This window comes from Notolepis coatsorum, assembly GCF_963971535.1.
Source record: "Notolepis coatsorum genome assembly, chromosome: 18".
In the NCBI taxonomy this organism is placed as follows: domain Eukaryota; kingdom Metazoa; phylum Chordata; class Actinopteri; order Aulopiformes; family Paralepididae; genus Notolepis; species Notolepis coatsorum.
This window is the reverse complement of record NC_140182.1, coordinates 91,399,144-91,413,809: the sequence shown is the minus strand read 5'-3', so window position 1 is coordinate 91,413,809 and position 14,666 is coordinate 91,399,144. Positions and strand designations below refer to the sequence as shown.

Here is a 14,666-nt window from a genome sequence, read left to right as displayed (position 1 = left end):
CCTTGGGGCAAAACCCACCTCTTCTATAATACTACTTGATATTCATATGTGGCAGATTTTCTAAAGTCCTTCTAAGAATCGTATATATATATTATTTTATTATTTATTATTTGTTTATTTAGACGGGACAGAGCATATTAATGGACACTACAAATAAAAGCAGTGTAAATACACCGGATTTAGCAAAGGATGCTAGTTTTCATCCGCAGTCCCCACACAAAACATAAAAACAAAACAGTTTGCGTCAGTATTATGACCTGGATTCAGACCGTATATAAATATCAGTTTTGTATACATATTCTCCATAATAGGGGACAATGTGACCCCTGACTATGTCCTTTCAGGTGGAGGCTGGACACCTGGGACGTTGACCTGGAGGCTGATGACCACTACAGCTTAGCAGGAGGCAACCTGGTGATCACCAACCCCGTCAAGAAGAAGCATGCAGGGAAGTACTCCTGCGTGGCCGCCAACGACTACGGCGCGGTCGTCAGCCAAGACGCCTCCGTCCAGTTCGGATGTGAGTGTGCCTCTGGATCCCTTACATAACATGATGCTGCGATCGTGGGTTTTAAAGAGAACAGCGGCGCCCCCCCCCCCGAGGCTGAGCTGTCCTGTGGAAGAGCTTGTTATTGCAGCGACAAGACTGCACCACAAATCAGAATTAAGCTGATGTGGAAAGTTGTCATTTCATTGGTCAAACTTTATCCAGCCAGCACAGGGCTGAAGTAGATCTAGATGAACAATTACCGGGTGAACCGTAAGCATTGAGCTCAGGCCTTTGTGAGTTATTTTGTGTGATGATATGAGGCGTGTAGGAAATGAGGTATGAGTGATATTTAAATGAAGCGTGTGGCGGTGGATCCTCAGTGGTTGTTAACGAGTCTGAACCCCTCTGCCTCCCAAATGGACCTATATCAAGGTAAATTGCTCTCTCTCTCTCTCTCTCTCTCTCTCTCTCTCTCTCTCTCTCTCTCTGTACTGTATATCCGTATGTCATGTATGTCATATATGTTATGATGGATTGAAAATGGGGGACCCTGATGTAAACAAGACGAAAGTCTTTCTCTGGTCTGCATCCCCTTAACAATTGTGTGTATTGAGCCGTACTGTATTGTACCCATTCTGCAATCTGTTAATAAAGTTTTCAATCAATCAATCAATCAATCAATCAATCAATCAATCAATCAATCAATCAATCAATCAATCAATCAATCAATCAATCAATCAATCAATCAATCAATCAATCAATCAATCTCTCTCTCTCTCTCTCTCTCTCTCTCTCTCTCTCTCTCTCTCTCTCTCTCTCTCTCTCTCTCTCTCTCTCTCTCTCTCTCTCTCTCTCTCTCTCTCTCCCCCCCAGACCTTGATTTCTTCTCATCAGAGGAGAGGGAAGCGGTGTACGTGAAAGAGGGACAGGGGGCTGTGCTACTCTGCGCCCCTCCGCCACACTATCCAGGTAATGATGTGCTAACTAAGCTGATGCCAAGATAAGGTATAGAGTACAACCAGAGACTATACTGAGGAGACCGAACACTCAAGGAGTTTTGAATGGCAGCAACAACAGAACTACTTGCTACAAAACAAACCTATTCAGAGAAAATAATTGAATGTGATGTAATTTCATGTTGAGTCAAATTATAATCCATTGCATTTTGAGGTGAAATGTTAGTTTTAAAGATATTTAAAATGAATAATGATCTCTGCAGTGCGTTGTTGCCATGGTAACTAAGGAGTCTGTGGCAGAAACCACTGGATGACGCATGGTATAGAAGGGGACAGGTCTTGTTAGTAGTTGCCTTTATCAAGATGAAGTGAGCAGTCAGAGAGACTGTGGTATTTTTGTATTTATTTATTAATTTAGTTCTCGTTAATTGATGTACTGTACCTGTGGGTCAGGGTAGGAAAGGGTATTGAGAATGGTTTCATGTGTGTTTTGTAATCAGTACTAAGTACTAAGAATAAAATAAAAGTGTATTGTAGCCTATACCAGCCTCAGTATTAGCATAATTTTGATCAGCAGGGCCCTGTTCAAATGTTGTGTACACTAGGGATATCAATCATAGCAGAGGCAGTATGCCCCCTACTGGAAAGTGGTTGAATGGCAATTTTGATCTGCACCAGGCTGAAGCCTGAGGGAGATCATGTAATTGGTTACTTCGTGTCTGTGTGTAATTCTATCTGTCCACAACTAATATCGCAAACTACAGGACTGATTTGGATGAAAGGTACACACATAAGTTGACAGCAGACCAAGGATCTGAATTCTGGAATAGTTTTCTGATCACTCAAAGTATTTTATTTGAATTCATTTCCGTCATTGTCTGTCATTACTCAGAGCCTCCAGGAATCCTCTCTCTGGCCCCTGTTTACAACATGGACATGCCATAGTGAACCTATTGTCATTGCTTTACCTATGTGTAGCAGGGTGGATTATCCCTGCTTCGTGGGAACTGTGGTGCACGGTCACTAGGTAGTGAGACACAGTAGCACTCTGGCCAGCTGCACCTCCGTCTTTGGGGTCCGGAGCGTCAACTGGAGGCTGGCAGTGGGAGTGTATGAGGCCCAGGATTTACAAACCTAGTCCGGTACTCTGGTCTTCCTCTCTCTTCCAGGGCAGTCAGCAGTACTCCCCAACACGCCCTCACTCTCCCCAATTGTCCCCTTAGCACCCCCCCACACCTAGTGACTAGATGGTAAATAAATAACTTGGTTCCCCCTGCAAGCAGTACCCTCCCTCATTAACACCAGAAACCTTACAGTGGGAAAGGGAAGGTTAAATAGGAAGGGGTTAATAATATATATGTTACCCGCATCAAAAGGGTTAAGATTAGGCTCAATAAAAGACACACACACCGTGCTCCCATTCAGTCTGATTATTATTGCACCATTGTTCTCGTTACACAATAGTTACGGTCTGGTGATTATTGCACCATGGTTATCGTTACACGATAGTTACAGTCTGGTAATTATGTAATTACGCCCTAGGCACCAAGTGCTCTCGCTGTACCCAGACTAAGTGCTGCCCACGTCTGGGCTAGACACAGTATCAATACCTTCCCTAAGGGTTTACATATACTGCTCTAGTACTCCGTAATATGGGGAAAGAAGGGAGGACATAGAGGGGAGGAATAGAAGGGTTCACTGAACGGTATCACACTCAAAAGAAATAAACAGAAAGCAAAAGGGTGGGCCCACAAAATACCAGTAAAAGTCCTATCTTAAAAACTCTTCCAGAGCTTTCTTGTATTTAGGAAATCCCTGAACATGATATTGCATTGGTTTGTGATAGATTATTAGTTACTGGGTATTTCAAAGTACCTCATATTTGGTGCCATTTTAAAGCTAACAACTAGGGCTTTCCAATGATATAAAATAAGTGTATGATTATCATCATAATTTTTATTATTATGGTTCATATGTAGTTGCACTTGAACTTGTTGAAATTAAACTTGGAAGATAAAAATGTATTAAATTACACTTTCCTTGCTTAAATCAGATTTATGTATCTTGAATGGAATGTAGACAATCTTGTTGGTAATATAGAACAGCTGACAGATTAGAAATAGCATCTATTGTTCAAAAGTTATTAATTAATTAATGAAACTAGATTTGATAAAAAAAAAAAAAAAAAATGTATTTACATATTGTGATGATAATTATAAAACGTTCATGTGTGTGTTAAAAATTTTCTTCAAACTTACCCCATTATCTTCATAGAGCCTTGTCTTCCTTCTAGAACCTCGCCCTTCTTGAACGTTTTGTCCTGGGTAGGGGAATGACGGCGCTCTTCCTGGATCTCAGCCGGTGCTGTTAGCATGGGAGCTAGTTCCAGCATCTAGACACTGCCGTCAATTCTAAGTTGATAAAATGAGATATGTTACATATAGGAATATGACCCACTAATGAATACACTAAATACAGCAATGTGGCTTATTTGAAAACACTGCATTTGCGAAATAAATACGACAACTGTGTTGCCGTTAGCCTGCAGCTAGCGCTGAATGTTAGCCAACTCACAGGTAACTCTCCCTGGGGGGAAATTGCTAGTCGCACACGGTAGATTTCAAAACACGATTTTTGATGGAAAATATGACCAGAATCTCTGTAAAAACATCTCACAAACACTATAGACGGTCATAAAAGTTAACGAATGCTATAAGAAGTTCAACAGATTAGTAAACACAGTACTTACACGGTCGTTTCGAAATGTACAGGCAGGCGCAGAATCCCAGGAGAAAATTCATTGTGCGACCGCTCGCTCTGGAGGAAAGTTTGGAAAACGGGAGCTGCGGTTGACGGGTTTTTTTATAGACTTCTGGTCAGAGCTGCGGATTGATACTTGCTGTGTGTGTGGGGGCCGGTGTTCGTAATATGGCCACAAAAAATGGTGTCCCTCCGCCCAAAAATGAGAAAATAGTGCCGAAAATAAAAAACAGTGCGCCATTGGACGGTACCGCGTTGGATGCTTTAGGAGAGTTAATGCCGTCATGTATTGTTTGGGGTACCCCTATGGAACGGTAGTAGCAACGTTAATTTCGCCCGCAGGCTGCACCACACTGTATACTGTATAATAGCTCGGGAGCATCAATGCCCATTTGTACTCATCCGAAATGGCCGCCTCGCCGCGCCACTGTTGTCCGGAAAGCAAGATGGCGTCGAACGCTCTCGGTGAGGATGCTAGCAGGCGGAGCTGGGGCAGAGAGGCAGCGCCGGCTGAGAGTGTGTGCTGAGTGATGACGACCCTTGCTGGACGGGACGAACTCCCGTAGGCTGCAGGCAGCCGGGTGCAGATCTGGTCGCAGGTAACCGGGGCAGACTGATTGCAGGCAGCCGGAGCAGACTGGTTGTAGGTCCACGTGCGTCTCGGGCCTCGCACTCTATACCGCACACAGTAACTACTATAACCCGATTGTTAAGGACTTTGATATGTTGTTAGCCGCACGTTACTTATACCGCACACAGTAACTACTATAACCCGATTGTTAGTGCTTGGCTCTGCACTGTTTGCTCACACACTATCGCTGGTACTTCTAGGATATCGCGTCCACTAGCAAGTACTTCCTATCACCCGTCGCTATCCCACGGGGCCCTCCAACATAACTTCTGCAACAGGGCTCTCCCGAGCCCCCGTCCGTTGCGACTGTTCGTGTTCAAGTTCACTGCCGAAGAGAACGTCTCTCTCCTTCCGCTCCCATATATCTCCTTCCATCTCTCCCCGAACCTCTCTGCCTGCCACCGCCCCCTGCTGGTCGCCCACTAGTCACACAGGGGAGGATGTTGAATATGGTCCAGCGATACTGTGTATGGTCCATACTCCAGCCGATAGAAGGAAGAGAAACTCATATCATTGCTCGTGGGAATATCAATGATGTCTTTGTGTACAAAGGGGATATAAAACACAAGTCAGCAGTTCTGAATAATAGACAATATTTTCAGGCTGCTACATATGCATTTACATTTATTGATTCATTTCCATTATTGTCCATTGAGACAAGCCCCACCCCTTTCATATCTCATGAACCATTTGTCGTAGACTTATGGGAGGTGTCAATTAACTCTACTACTTTTGGTCTAGGTTAACCATACCCTCATGCTTAAGTGTGTAATAGTGTAATACTGTGTAATAAAGTTACGCCAAAAATATAAAACGCCAACTGTGCAGCCTTGTTGATTCACTGTGTCCATGAAAACGACGATGAACGCAGCCATTCATCGGTACGGTTCACTTACGCAGAAAAGATTATTTTTGGTTATTTGTGATACTCTGTATACACCCAATTCAAAGTTATAGCTGCATTTTCTTTCAAACTAATTTGGTGGCAGATTTTGGCTCCCTTGGGCAGAGGCGTTCAGAAGGCTGTCACGTGCAGGCGTAGAGGCAGCTCTGCATAGGAGTGTGCATGCAAATCCATCAAACACAACCATTCTGAAACCATGGTGACCCCTCTCTCTCTGCCACAGCCACAGAATTACCTCAGCAAGTCAATGCGTTTATGCCGTCTCCATGGTGTTCCTCTCAGCCACATTATTGGCTGAGAGATTATTAGGTTTCATTTGAAAGGTCAACGGCTGCTTGAATAACAAATTCATTCCAACACACAAAAATAAGAGGAGCTGTTTATATTTCACATGTATTCAAGTTATTCAAATGGTGCCATTCTCACCGCCGACCCCGGCTGCCGAGGCCACACCTCCCCGGTGTTGATTGACAGGGCTGAGTGTTGTCATGTGTCTTTCCGTGCAGCCGTGCTGTCGTTTCGGTGGATGCTGAACGAGTTCCCCATCTTCATCCCATTGGACAAGAGGCGCTTCGTCTCCCAGACAACGGGCAACCTGTACATCTCCAAGGTGGACTCGTCGGACAGTGGCAACTACTCCTGCTTCGTCTCGAGCGCGTCCATCTCCAAGAGTGTCTTCTCCAAGTTCATCCCCCTTGTCCCTCTGGCTGAACGTTAGTATACTGGCGATCTCACTTCCTGTTTACGATCTCACTTCCTGTTTACATTTAGATTTAATTTTTTTTCCTCCTCTCCAGCACTTGCTTGTTTCATTGATTCTTATAGATTATAATCTAGTATGGCCCTCAGATCATCCACTAACAGTGACATCTAGGGATGGAAATTGCCTGGTAATTTACGGTACAATATTATCATGAAACTTGGCCCATTACACAATGACATTGTGATCATTAATGTTTTGCGATCATTACATACACATTTGTGACTTATTTATTTGGTAAAATTAGGTAATCTTGCCATTGCTGACAAGGGGGTCAAATCAGCTCATGGCCATATAATTTCTTCTCCCTCTGGGGCACCCAGGAAGTTGCCTTGGGAGAAGGCCAGCTAGCTAGGGAGAATAAACAGGAACGTACTCTCCGGAGTGGGTTGGACACCACAAACTGAAGTGCTGACCCTTTTGTTTGCTACTTGCTTGTGTGTTTGCTGCAGTCTTACAGAACAGGGAAAACGGGCCAACTAGGCAGCTGTTCACTGTGCCGTCCCTAGGAGCCTTCCCAGAGCCCAAACAATCATTCAGTTGTTTGTGTTGAACTTTTAGCACCCCTGTGAGGTCGGGCTAGCTTCATATATAACACATCCTGGGTGGTTGTTAGGACATCAACTAGAATGAGGCCTTGGCAGTGCTGGGGCCATGACAGTGCTGGGGCCATGACAGTGCTGGGGCCATGACAGTGCTGGGGCCATGACAGTGCTGGGGCCATGACAGTGCTGGGGCCATGACAGTGCTGGGGCCATGGCAGTGCTGGGGCCATGACAGTGCTGGAGCCATGACAGTGCTGGGGCCATGACAGTGTTGGGGCCATGACAGTGCTGGAGCCATGACAGTGTTGGGGCCATGACAGTGCTGGGGCCATGACAGTGCTGGAGCCATGACAGTGTTGGGGCCATGACAGTGCTGGGGCCATGACAGTGCTGGGGCCATGACAGTGCTGGGGCCATGACAGTGTTGGGGCCATGGCAGTGCTGGGGCCATGACAGTGCTGGGGCCATGACAGTGCTGGGGCCATGGCAGTGCTGGGGCCATGACAGTGCTGGGGCCATGACAGTGCTGGGGCCATGACAGTGCTGGGGCCATGGCAGTGCTGGGGCCATGACAGTGCTGGGGCCATGACAGTGCTGGGGCCATGGCAGTGCTGGGGCCATGGCAGTGCTGGGGCCATGACAAGTCAAGTCAAGTCAAGAGTTTTAATTGTCACGGCATACAGGTATACAATGAAATGCGGGTGGTCTTGCCCGCAACGATGTGCAATACAGTGGTACATATAATAGAATCAAAAGAAGGAAACAACATTGTGCAGTAACAGGTAGCAGGTAACATGGAGTGACATCTCGGTATCTGTACATAGTTATTTAGAGCATATGGGACATGCTAGTTAGCTTTGGCAGTGCTGGGGCCATGACAGTGCTGGGGCCATGACAGTGCTGGGGCCATGACAGTGCTGGGGCCATGACAGTGCTGGAGCCATGACAGTGCTGGGGCCATGACAGTGCTGGAGCCATGGCAGTGCTGGGGCCATGACAGTGCTGGGGCCATGACAGTGCTGGGGCCATGACAGTGCTGGAGCCATGGCAGTGCTGGGGCCATGACAGTGCTGGAGCCATGACAGTGATGGGGCCATGACAGTGCTGGGGCCATGACAGTGCTGGGGCCATGACAGTGCTGGGGCCATGACAGTGCTGGGGCCATGACAGTGCTGGGGCCATGACAGTGCTGGGGCCATGACAGTGCTGGGGCCATGACAGTGCTGGGGCCGGAGCTGACAACACTGTTCACTCGTGTTTATCACCACTTCTGACGACCGACATTATCAGGCTCCAGAGTCCAGAGGCGCCCTCTGGTTGTGACATGGCCCATATTTAACACTGTGTTTAAAGCTCTGTGTGTGTGTGTGTGTGTGTGTGTGTGTGTGTGTGTGTGTGTGTGTGTGTGTGTGTGTGTGTGTGTGTGTGTGTGTGTGTGTGTGTGTGTGTGTGTGTGTGTGTGTGTGTGTGTGTGTGTGTGTGTGTGTGTGTGTGTGTGTGTGTGTGTGTGTGTGTGTGTGTGTGTGTGTGTGTGTGTGTGTGTGTGGGGTGTATGTGTGGGTAGAAGTGTTGTTCGGACCAGATGAGTCACACCCAGTTCTGCACTGTTCTCTTCTTCTCTGCCAGGTCCTACCAGGAAGTATCCCGCTGACATCAAAGTCAAATTCCCAGACACCTCAGCTCTGGTGGGACAGGACATCACCCTGGAATGCTTCGCTCTGGGGAAGTAAGTCTGGGGCACATGACGACGCAAGGCTGAATATCAATAGCTAGAGCGCCCTCTTTTACATATGCATTGTAAATGGTAGCTTCAGACACAGGACCCCTCTCTTCTGTTCAAAGAGCAGAGCGGTAAATGGGTCAAGTTGCAGCAATGGTGATGTGACTGAAGTGCAGCGATGCATATCTATGACGCATGTGAGTGGCTCTTGTTTACCCCTCCCCATCCTTTCTCTTCCTCTCTTCCCCCATCCCTCTCTTCTTTCTCTCCTCCGTCGCCCAGCCCCATCCCTCAGATCCGCTGGAGGAGGTTGGACGGAGACATACCGTCCAGCCACGAGGTGGGCATGGCGGGGGCGCACCTGCACCTGTTCAACGTGCAGTTTGAGGACGAGGGCACCTACGAGTGCGAGGCGTTCAACTCCAAAGGGAAGGACTACCACAGCGCGCGCGTCTCTGTGGAAGGTGAGCTCTGCCTTTCAGGGAGTTCTAGTATCTCACTTCTCACCGGTCCATCACACACTGGCAGGTGTAGACGTTGTCCAATAGACACGCTCCGTCCGGTCATGTTGGGTTTCAGTCAACCAATGGTCTCGCTTGGATACAATGTTTACACCTGCTCTCCTGATGCTTCCTGGTTGTCATTTCAGTGTGTGTTTGTGTGGGTGTGCCGCACTTTGGCCCTCCACCACCCGACCACCACCAGCGTTAAGGTCTTGTTCATGTTGACGCTTTTATCCAAAGCAGGAGGGGTACACCTCTGGCAGCTAAATGTAAGTGGTATTGTTCATCTAACAATGCCACACTTGACTGCTACACACTGAGTGCATAGTAGGTTGTACTATGTAAAATTTTTTAGGTGAAGCACAAATTATTATATTATATATTAAATAATATTTTTTAAACATCCCCAACGCTGCAACACCCCCATTCCTCCCAGGTGTCAAGCTCCTCATTCGCTTCCATTCATTTTGGGGACCATGTTTAAATATCATACTTCTGAAGTATAAACAAACTATACTGCTGTGACGATTTCAATAGAACAGACCATTCAAGTTTCAAGTTTCTTTAATAGTTGTCATACAGAAGTACAGAATACTTTTATACAAAATGCTTCTTACTGTTACGCTCCAGAGACTGTGCAAGACAAGATAAGTATGAAATAAAATAACATAGTAAAATTAGAAGTAAAAAAAATGAGGTCACAGTGTTCAGTTTAGACATATGTACAATGTTCGATGCAGAATAGACGTAACTGAGTTACCATACAATATACAATACTGTGCAGTGTACTAATATACAATACTATATAGTGCAAGGCAGAAATGGGACGAGGTGCAATTTAGGTACAATTCACAGTAGGTGTACGAGTTGTAGTGCAAATCCTTTATCAATAAATATAAAGTGTAAAGTGTGTTTGTGTGATCTAAAGTGTGGAGAGTGGGTGCTGCAGTGTGTTGTTTGTTTGAGTGAGTGTGTGCGTGTGGGTGTGTGTGCTGTGTGCATTTGATGGTTGTTGCATAGTGTTTATTGTTCGTTTAGCAGCCTGATGGCCTGGGGATAGAAGCTTCTTCTGAGTCTTTCTGTGCTCGCCTTAAGACTCCGGTATCGCTTGCCTGACCGCAGCAGTTCAAAGAGGCAGTTGTTCGGGTGGCTCGAGTCCTTAATAATTCTCTTAGCCTTCCCCTTGCACCGCTTGTTGTAAATGTTCTGGAGGGTGGGAAGCCCCCCTCCAATTGTGCGTTCGGCTGAACGTGTCACTCTTTGTAGTCTGCTACGGTCTTGTGCAGTGCTATTCCCAAACCAGGAGGTGATGTTGCCGGTCAGGATGCTCTCTATTGTACATGAGTAGAAGTTCCTAAGGATCTTCTGACTGACTTGGAACTTCCTTAGGCGCCTGAGGAAGTAGAGGCGTTGTCGTGCCTTCTTCACAACACTGTCAATGTGTGTGGTCCATGTCAAGTCCTCGGATATGTGGGCTCCGAGGTACTTGAAACTGTTCACTCTCTCAACCGGTGCCCCGTCGATGCTGAGGGGGCTGTAGTCCTTGACCCCCGACCTCCTGAAGTCCACAATCATCTCTTTTGTTTTGCTGACGTTCAGGGAGAGGCAGTTCTCCTGACACCACTGTGACAGGTTCTCTACCTCTTCCAGGTAGGCCCTTTCGTCGTTGGCAGAGATCAGGCCCACCACTACTGTGTCATCAGCAAATTTGATGATGGTGTTGTTGTTCCGCTGTGCTACGCAGTCATGTGTGTACAGGGAGTAGAGGAGGGGGCTCAGAACACAGCCCTGGGGGGCCTCTATGTTGAGCGTGATGGATGAGGAGGTGCAGTTGCCGGCTCTTACCACCTGGGGTCTGCCCGTCAGGAAGTCCAAGACCCACTGGCAGAGGTCATAGTTCAAGCCCAGGTCCCTGAGCTTGGCTATGAGTTTGGAGGGGACTATGGTATTGAATGCTGAGCTGTAGTCGATGAACAGCATTCTCACATAGTTCCCCTGCCTCTTGTCCAGGTGTGATGCTGCTGTGTGCAGCACATGGGCTATGGCGTCCTCCGTGGACCTGTTGGGGCGATATGCAAATTGCAGAGGGTCCAGGTTGATGGGGAGGGAGGAACAGATGTAGCCCTTCACTAGCTTCTCAAAGCACTTCATGGCTATGGAGGTGAGGGCTACAGGGCGGTAGTCGTTGAGGCAAGCGGCGTAGATTTTTTGGGTACAGGGATGATGGTGGACTTCTTCAGACAGGTGGGGATGACAGCTTGTTCCAAGGACAGGTTGAAGATGTCAGTGAATACCGGGGCCATTCTGAGTCAATGGTATGCAAAACTGTACATTGGAATATCTAACATGTATTTACCACCTTCCTCTGCACGAGGCCACAGATGGGTTTTATGTAACACAAGGACAATGAATGAATGAATGAATGAATGAATGAATGAATGAATGAATGAATGAATGAATGAATGAATGAATGAATGAATGAATGAATGAATGAATGAAAACTTTATTTAACAGATTGCAGAATGGGTACAATACACTAGTACGGCTCAATACACACAATTGTTAAGGGGATGCAGACCAGAGAAAGACTTTCGTCTTGTTTACATCAGGGTCCCCCATTTTCAATTAATCATAACATGACATACAGATAGACAGTACTGCTACATCTATATATGACATACAGAGATATAGACAGTACTGCTACATCCAGACATTTATGACATACCAGATCTACAAATATACATTACTGTTTAAGAGTACAACGCCTGTCATATAGACCTATAGCGTTGGAAACTCTGATTAAGGAGAGGAGAGGGAGAGGAGAGGAGAGGAGAGGAGGAGGAGGAGGGGAGAGGAGAGGGAGAGGAGGAGAGGAGGAGAGGAGGGGGAGAGGAGTAGGAGGAGAGGAGGGGAGAGGAGGAGGAGGAGGGGAGGAGAGAGAGGGAGGAGAGAGAGGGGGAAAAAATCAACAAGCCGCCATCTTTAAATGCCTCTGTGCGCTATTTAGCCTATGTAGCACTTATTTTTTTGCAAAGTGCAATAAAAGTGCAATAAACAAAACGGATACATTCACTGTGTGTTCTGCCTCTCATTTGTTGATGAAACAAAACTAACATCAACACAATTAACCACCAAGAGCAGATAGTTTATTCTCACAAAAAGATTGACGATGTTGTTAGCTACATGCTAACGTGAATGGAATATGCCAGTATAACAGTATAGCATTGTGGCTAGCAGCTAACGTTAGCTCACGTTAGTTAGCCAGCCAGCACCAAACTGATGATATGAGGAGCTATCAGACAGTCACCCAAGCGATTGCCAAAGCAGTGCACTCACCAAAGCTGTGGGCTCACCTATCCCATCTTCCTCTTCTTCTTCTTCCTCTGGGTGAACGTTTCTATGACTTAGCTATTAGCTCACGTTAGCTACAACAAGTTAGCTTACACAGTCCAAGCCGGCAATCACGTCAATTACACTACTTCAACTGAGATTAAAAAATATATATATATCATCAAACGATGCACAATAAGTTCATGAACAATAACAAAACACTCCACCCTGGGCCTGGTAGCTGCGGTGGTAGCCCTTTAGCTACGTTAGCTCCAACAAGTTAGCTTCTTAAACTGAGATAAAAATTATTTCGTTTTGCAGAGCCGCAGAAGAGAAACCATTGTCTGATTGAATCACAAGGCTGTCAATCATTCAACCTCCGTCTAGCTGCAGAGCCGCAGAGCCGCAAAAAAGAGAAACCATTCTCTGATTGGATCACAAGGCTGTCAATCATTCAATCCCCCATTCAATGGCAAGAGTTTAACTGCACGGACCGTGCTTAGATGACGTTAATAGCCTATTTTGATTGGCTATTATTTATTATTTATTTAATCCCGGGTCAACCCGTGCAGAATGTTTCACCAGTTTGTACTGCAGCCATTACTGCAGTAGTGCAGTGCAGGCCTGAGCTCAGAGCTGTACATTTTGGCCATTTTTGAAGACAAAAAAAATTCACTGGCATTTTTTTACAGAGGAAAACATTTCTAATAAAAAAAATAAAATAATAATAATTATGAATTATGAGTGAATTTGTGTTTCACGTGTTGTCAGAGAGAAACCTAGTAGTAGTAGTATTTACAAGTAGGTATTACATTTACATTTACATTTAGTCATTTAGCTGACGCGTTTATCCAAAGCGACTTACAAGTTCTGTACGACAAGTCATCAGGAAGGGCACAACTCTATCAGCTGAGTAACAATGTTCATCAAAGTGTTGAGTGCTACAGTATTAGGTGCATGACAGTAAGGTTAGTTAGGGTTAGATTTAAAAAAAATAATCAGATAATGGTTGAATAAGTGCGTCTTTAGTCGACGGCTCCCTCCCGGAGCTCGGATAGGAGTGGGTCTGAGACGACCAGAAGATGCAGAGCGTAGGGGTCTTGGGGGTGTGTAGTTAGAGACCATTGACCGGAGGTAGACGGGAGCCGTTCCCTTTGCCGCAAGGTATTGATATATCATCTACATAATTTCATGGAGCTTTAATCTGTGTGTGTGCCCGCACGTGTGTTCGTGCAGCACTTTGGCCCTCCACCCCCCCCCCCCCCCCCCCCAACACCAGCTACTGCTACATGAAATGATGTAGATGAAAAAATATCAATACCTCGTCGTATAGGGACTGCTACCTTATCATTTCATTGAGCTGTGATTAACACAACACAAGGATCCAATGTCCCTGATGACATCACTTGTGGCCATATTCAAATTAATTAACAACTCTTCCAACAAGGGGAACGGCTCCCTCCTACCTCTGGTCACTGGTCTCTAACTATACACACCCTCAAGATCCCTACGCTCCAGCAGTCACTCCTCTTCAGGCTCCTGGGGGGCCATTGAAACAAAGCAGGCTGTTCTCTGTCCTGGCTCCACAGTGGTGGAATGAACTTCCCACCACAGTCAGGACAGCTGAAACACGCCCAGTGTTGCACCGTTGACTAAAACCACACTTTTTCAACCAATATCTGAAAAAAACTCAAACAAAAAAACGAACCTTCTTACTGTCTACTCTTATGTACTATGCTACTTGTCTATACTACTATCTACTATGTACTATGCTACTACTGTATACTGTACCTATACTACAACCTACTATGCTAATACAGGTGCAGCTCGATAAATTAGAATATCGTGAAAAGGTTTTTTTATTTCAGTAATTCAATTCAAAAAGCAAAACTCTCGTAGATTATAGATTCATTACACACAAAGTGAAATATTTCAAGCCTTTATTTGTTTTAATTAGGATGATTATGTCTTACAGCTCATGAAAGCCCAAAATTCTGTATCACCAATAACACATTTAAAATAGATGTATTTTTCTTTTGTATATAGAAATGTCGGCCTTCTGAAAAG

At 45.7% G+C, this 14,666-nt stretch overlaps 1 protein-coding gene across 1 annotated transcript in view; it reads left to right on the top strand.

Moving 5' to 3' along the window:
• Positions 1 to 14,666, top strand: part of cntn1a (contactin 1a) — a 125,665-nt gene that overhangs the window by 69,713 nt on the left and 41,286 nt on the right. The window contains exons 5-9 of the mRNA XM_084334811.1: positions 345 to 520; positions 1,364 to 1,459; positions 6,248 to 6,454; positions 8,673 to 8,772; positions 9,049 to 9,230. Coding sequence (XP_084190937.1) covers positions 345 to 520; positions 1,364 to 1,459; positions 6,248 to 6,454; positions 8,673 to 8,772; positions 9,049 to 9,230 — 761 coding nt within the window. The remainder of the gene's footprint in view (positions 1 to 344; positions 521 to 1,363; positions 1,460 to 6,247; positions 6,455 to 8,672; positions 8,773 to 9,048; positions 9,231 to 14,666) is intronic.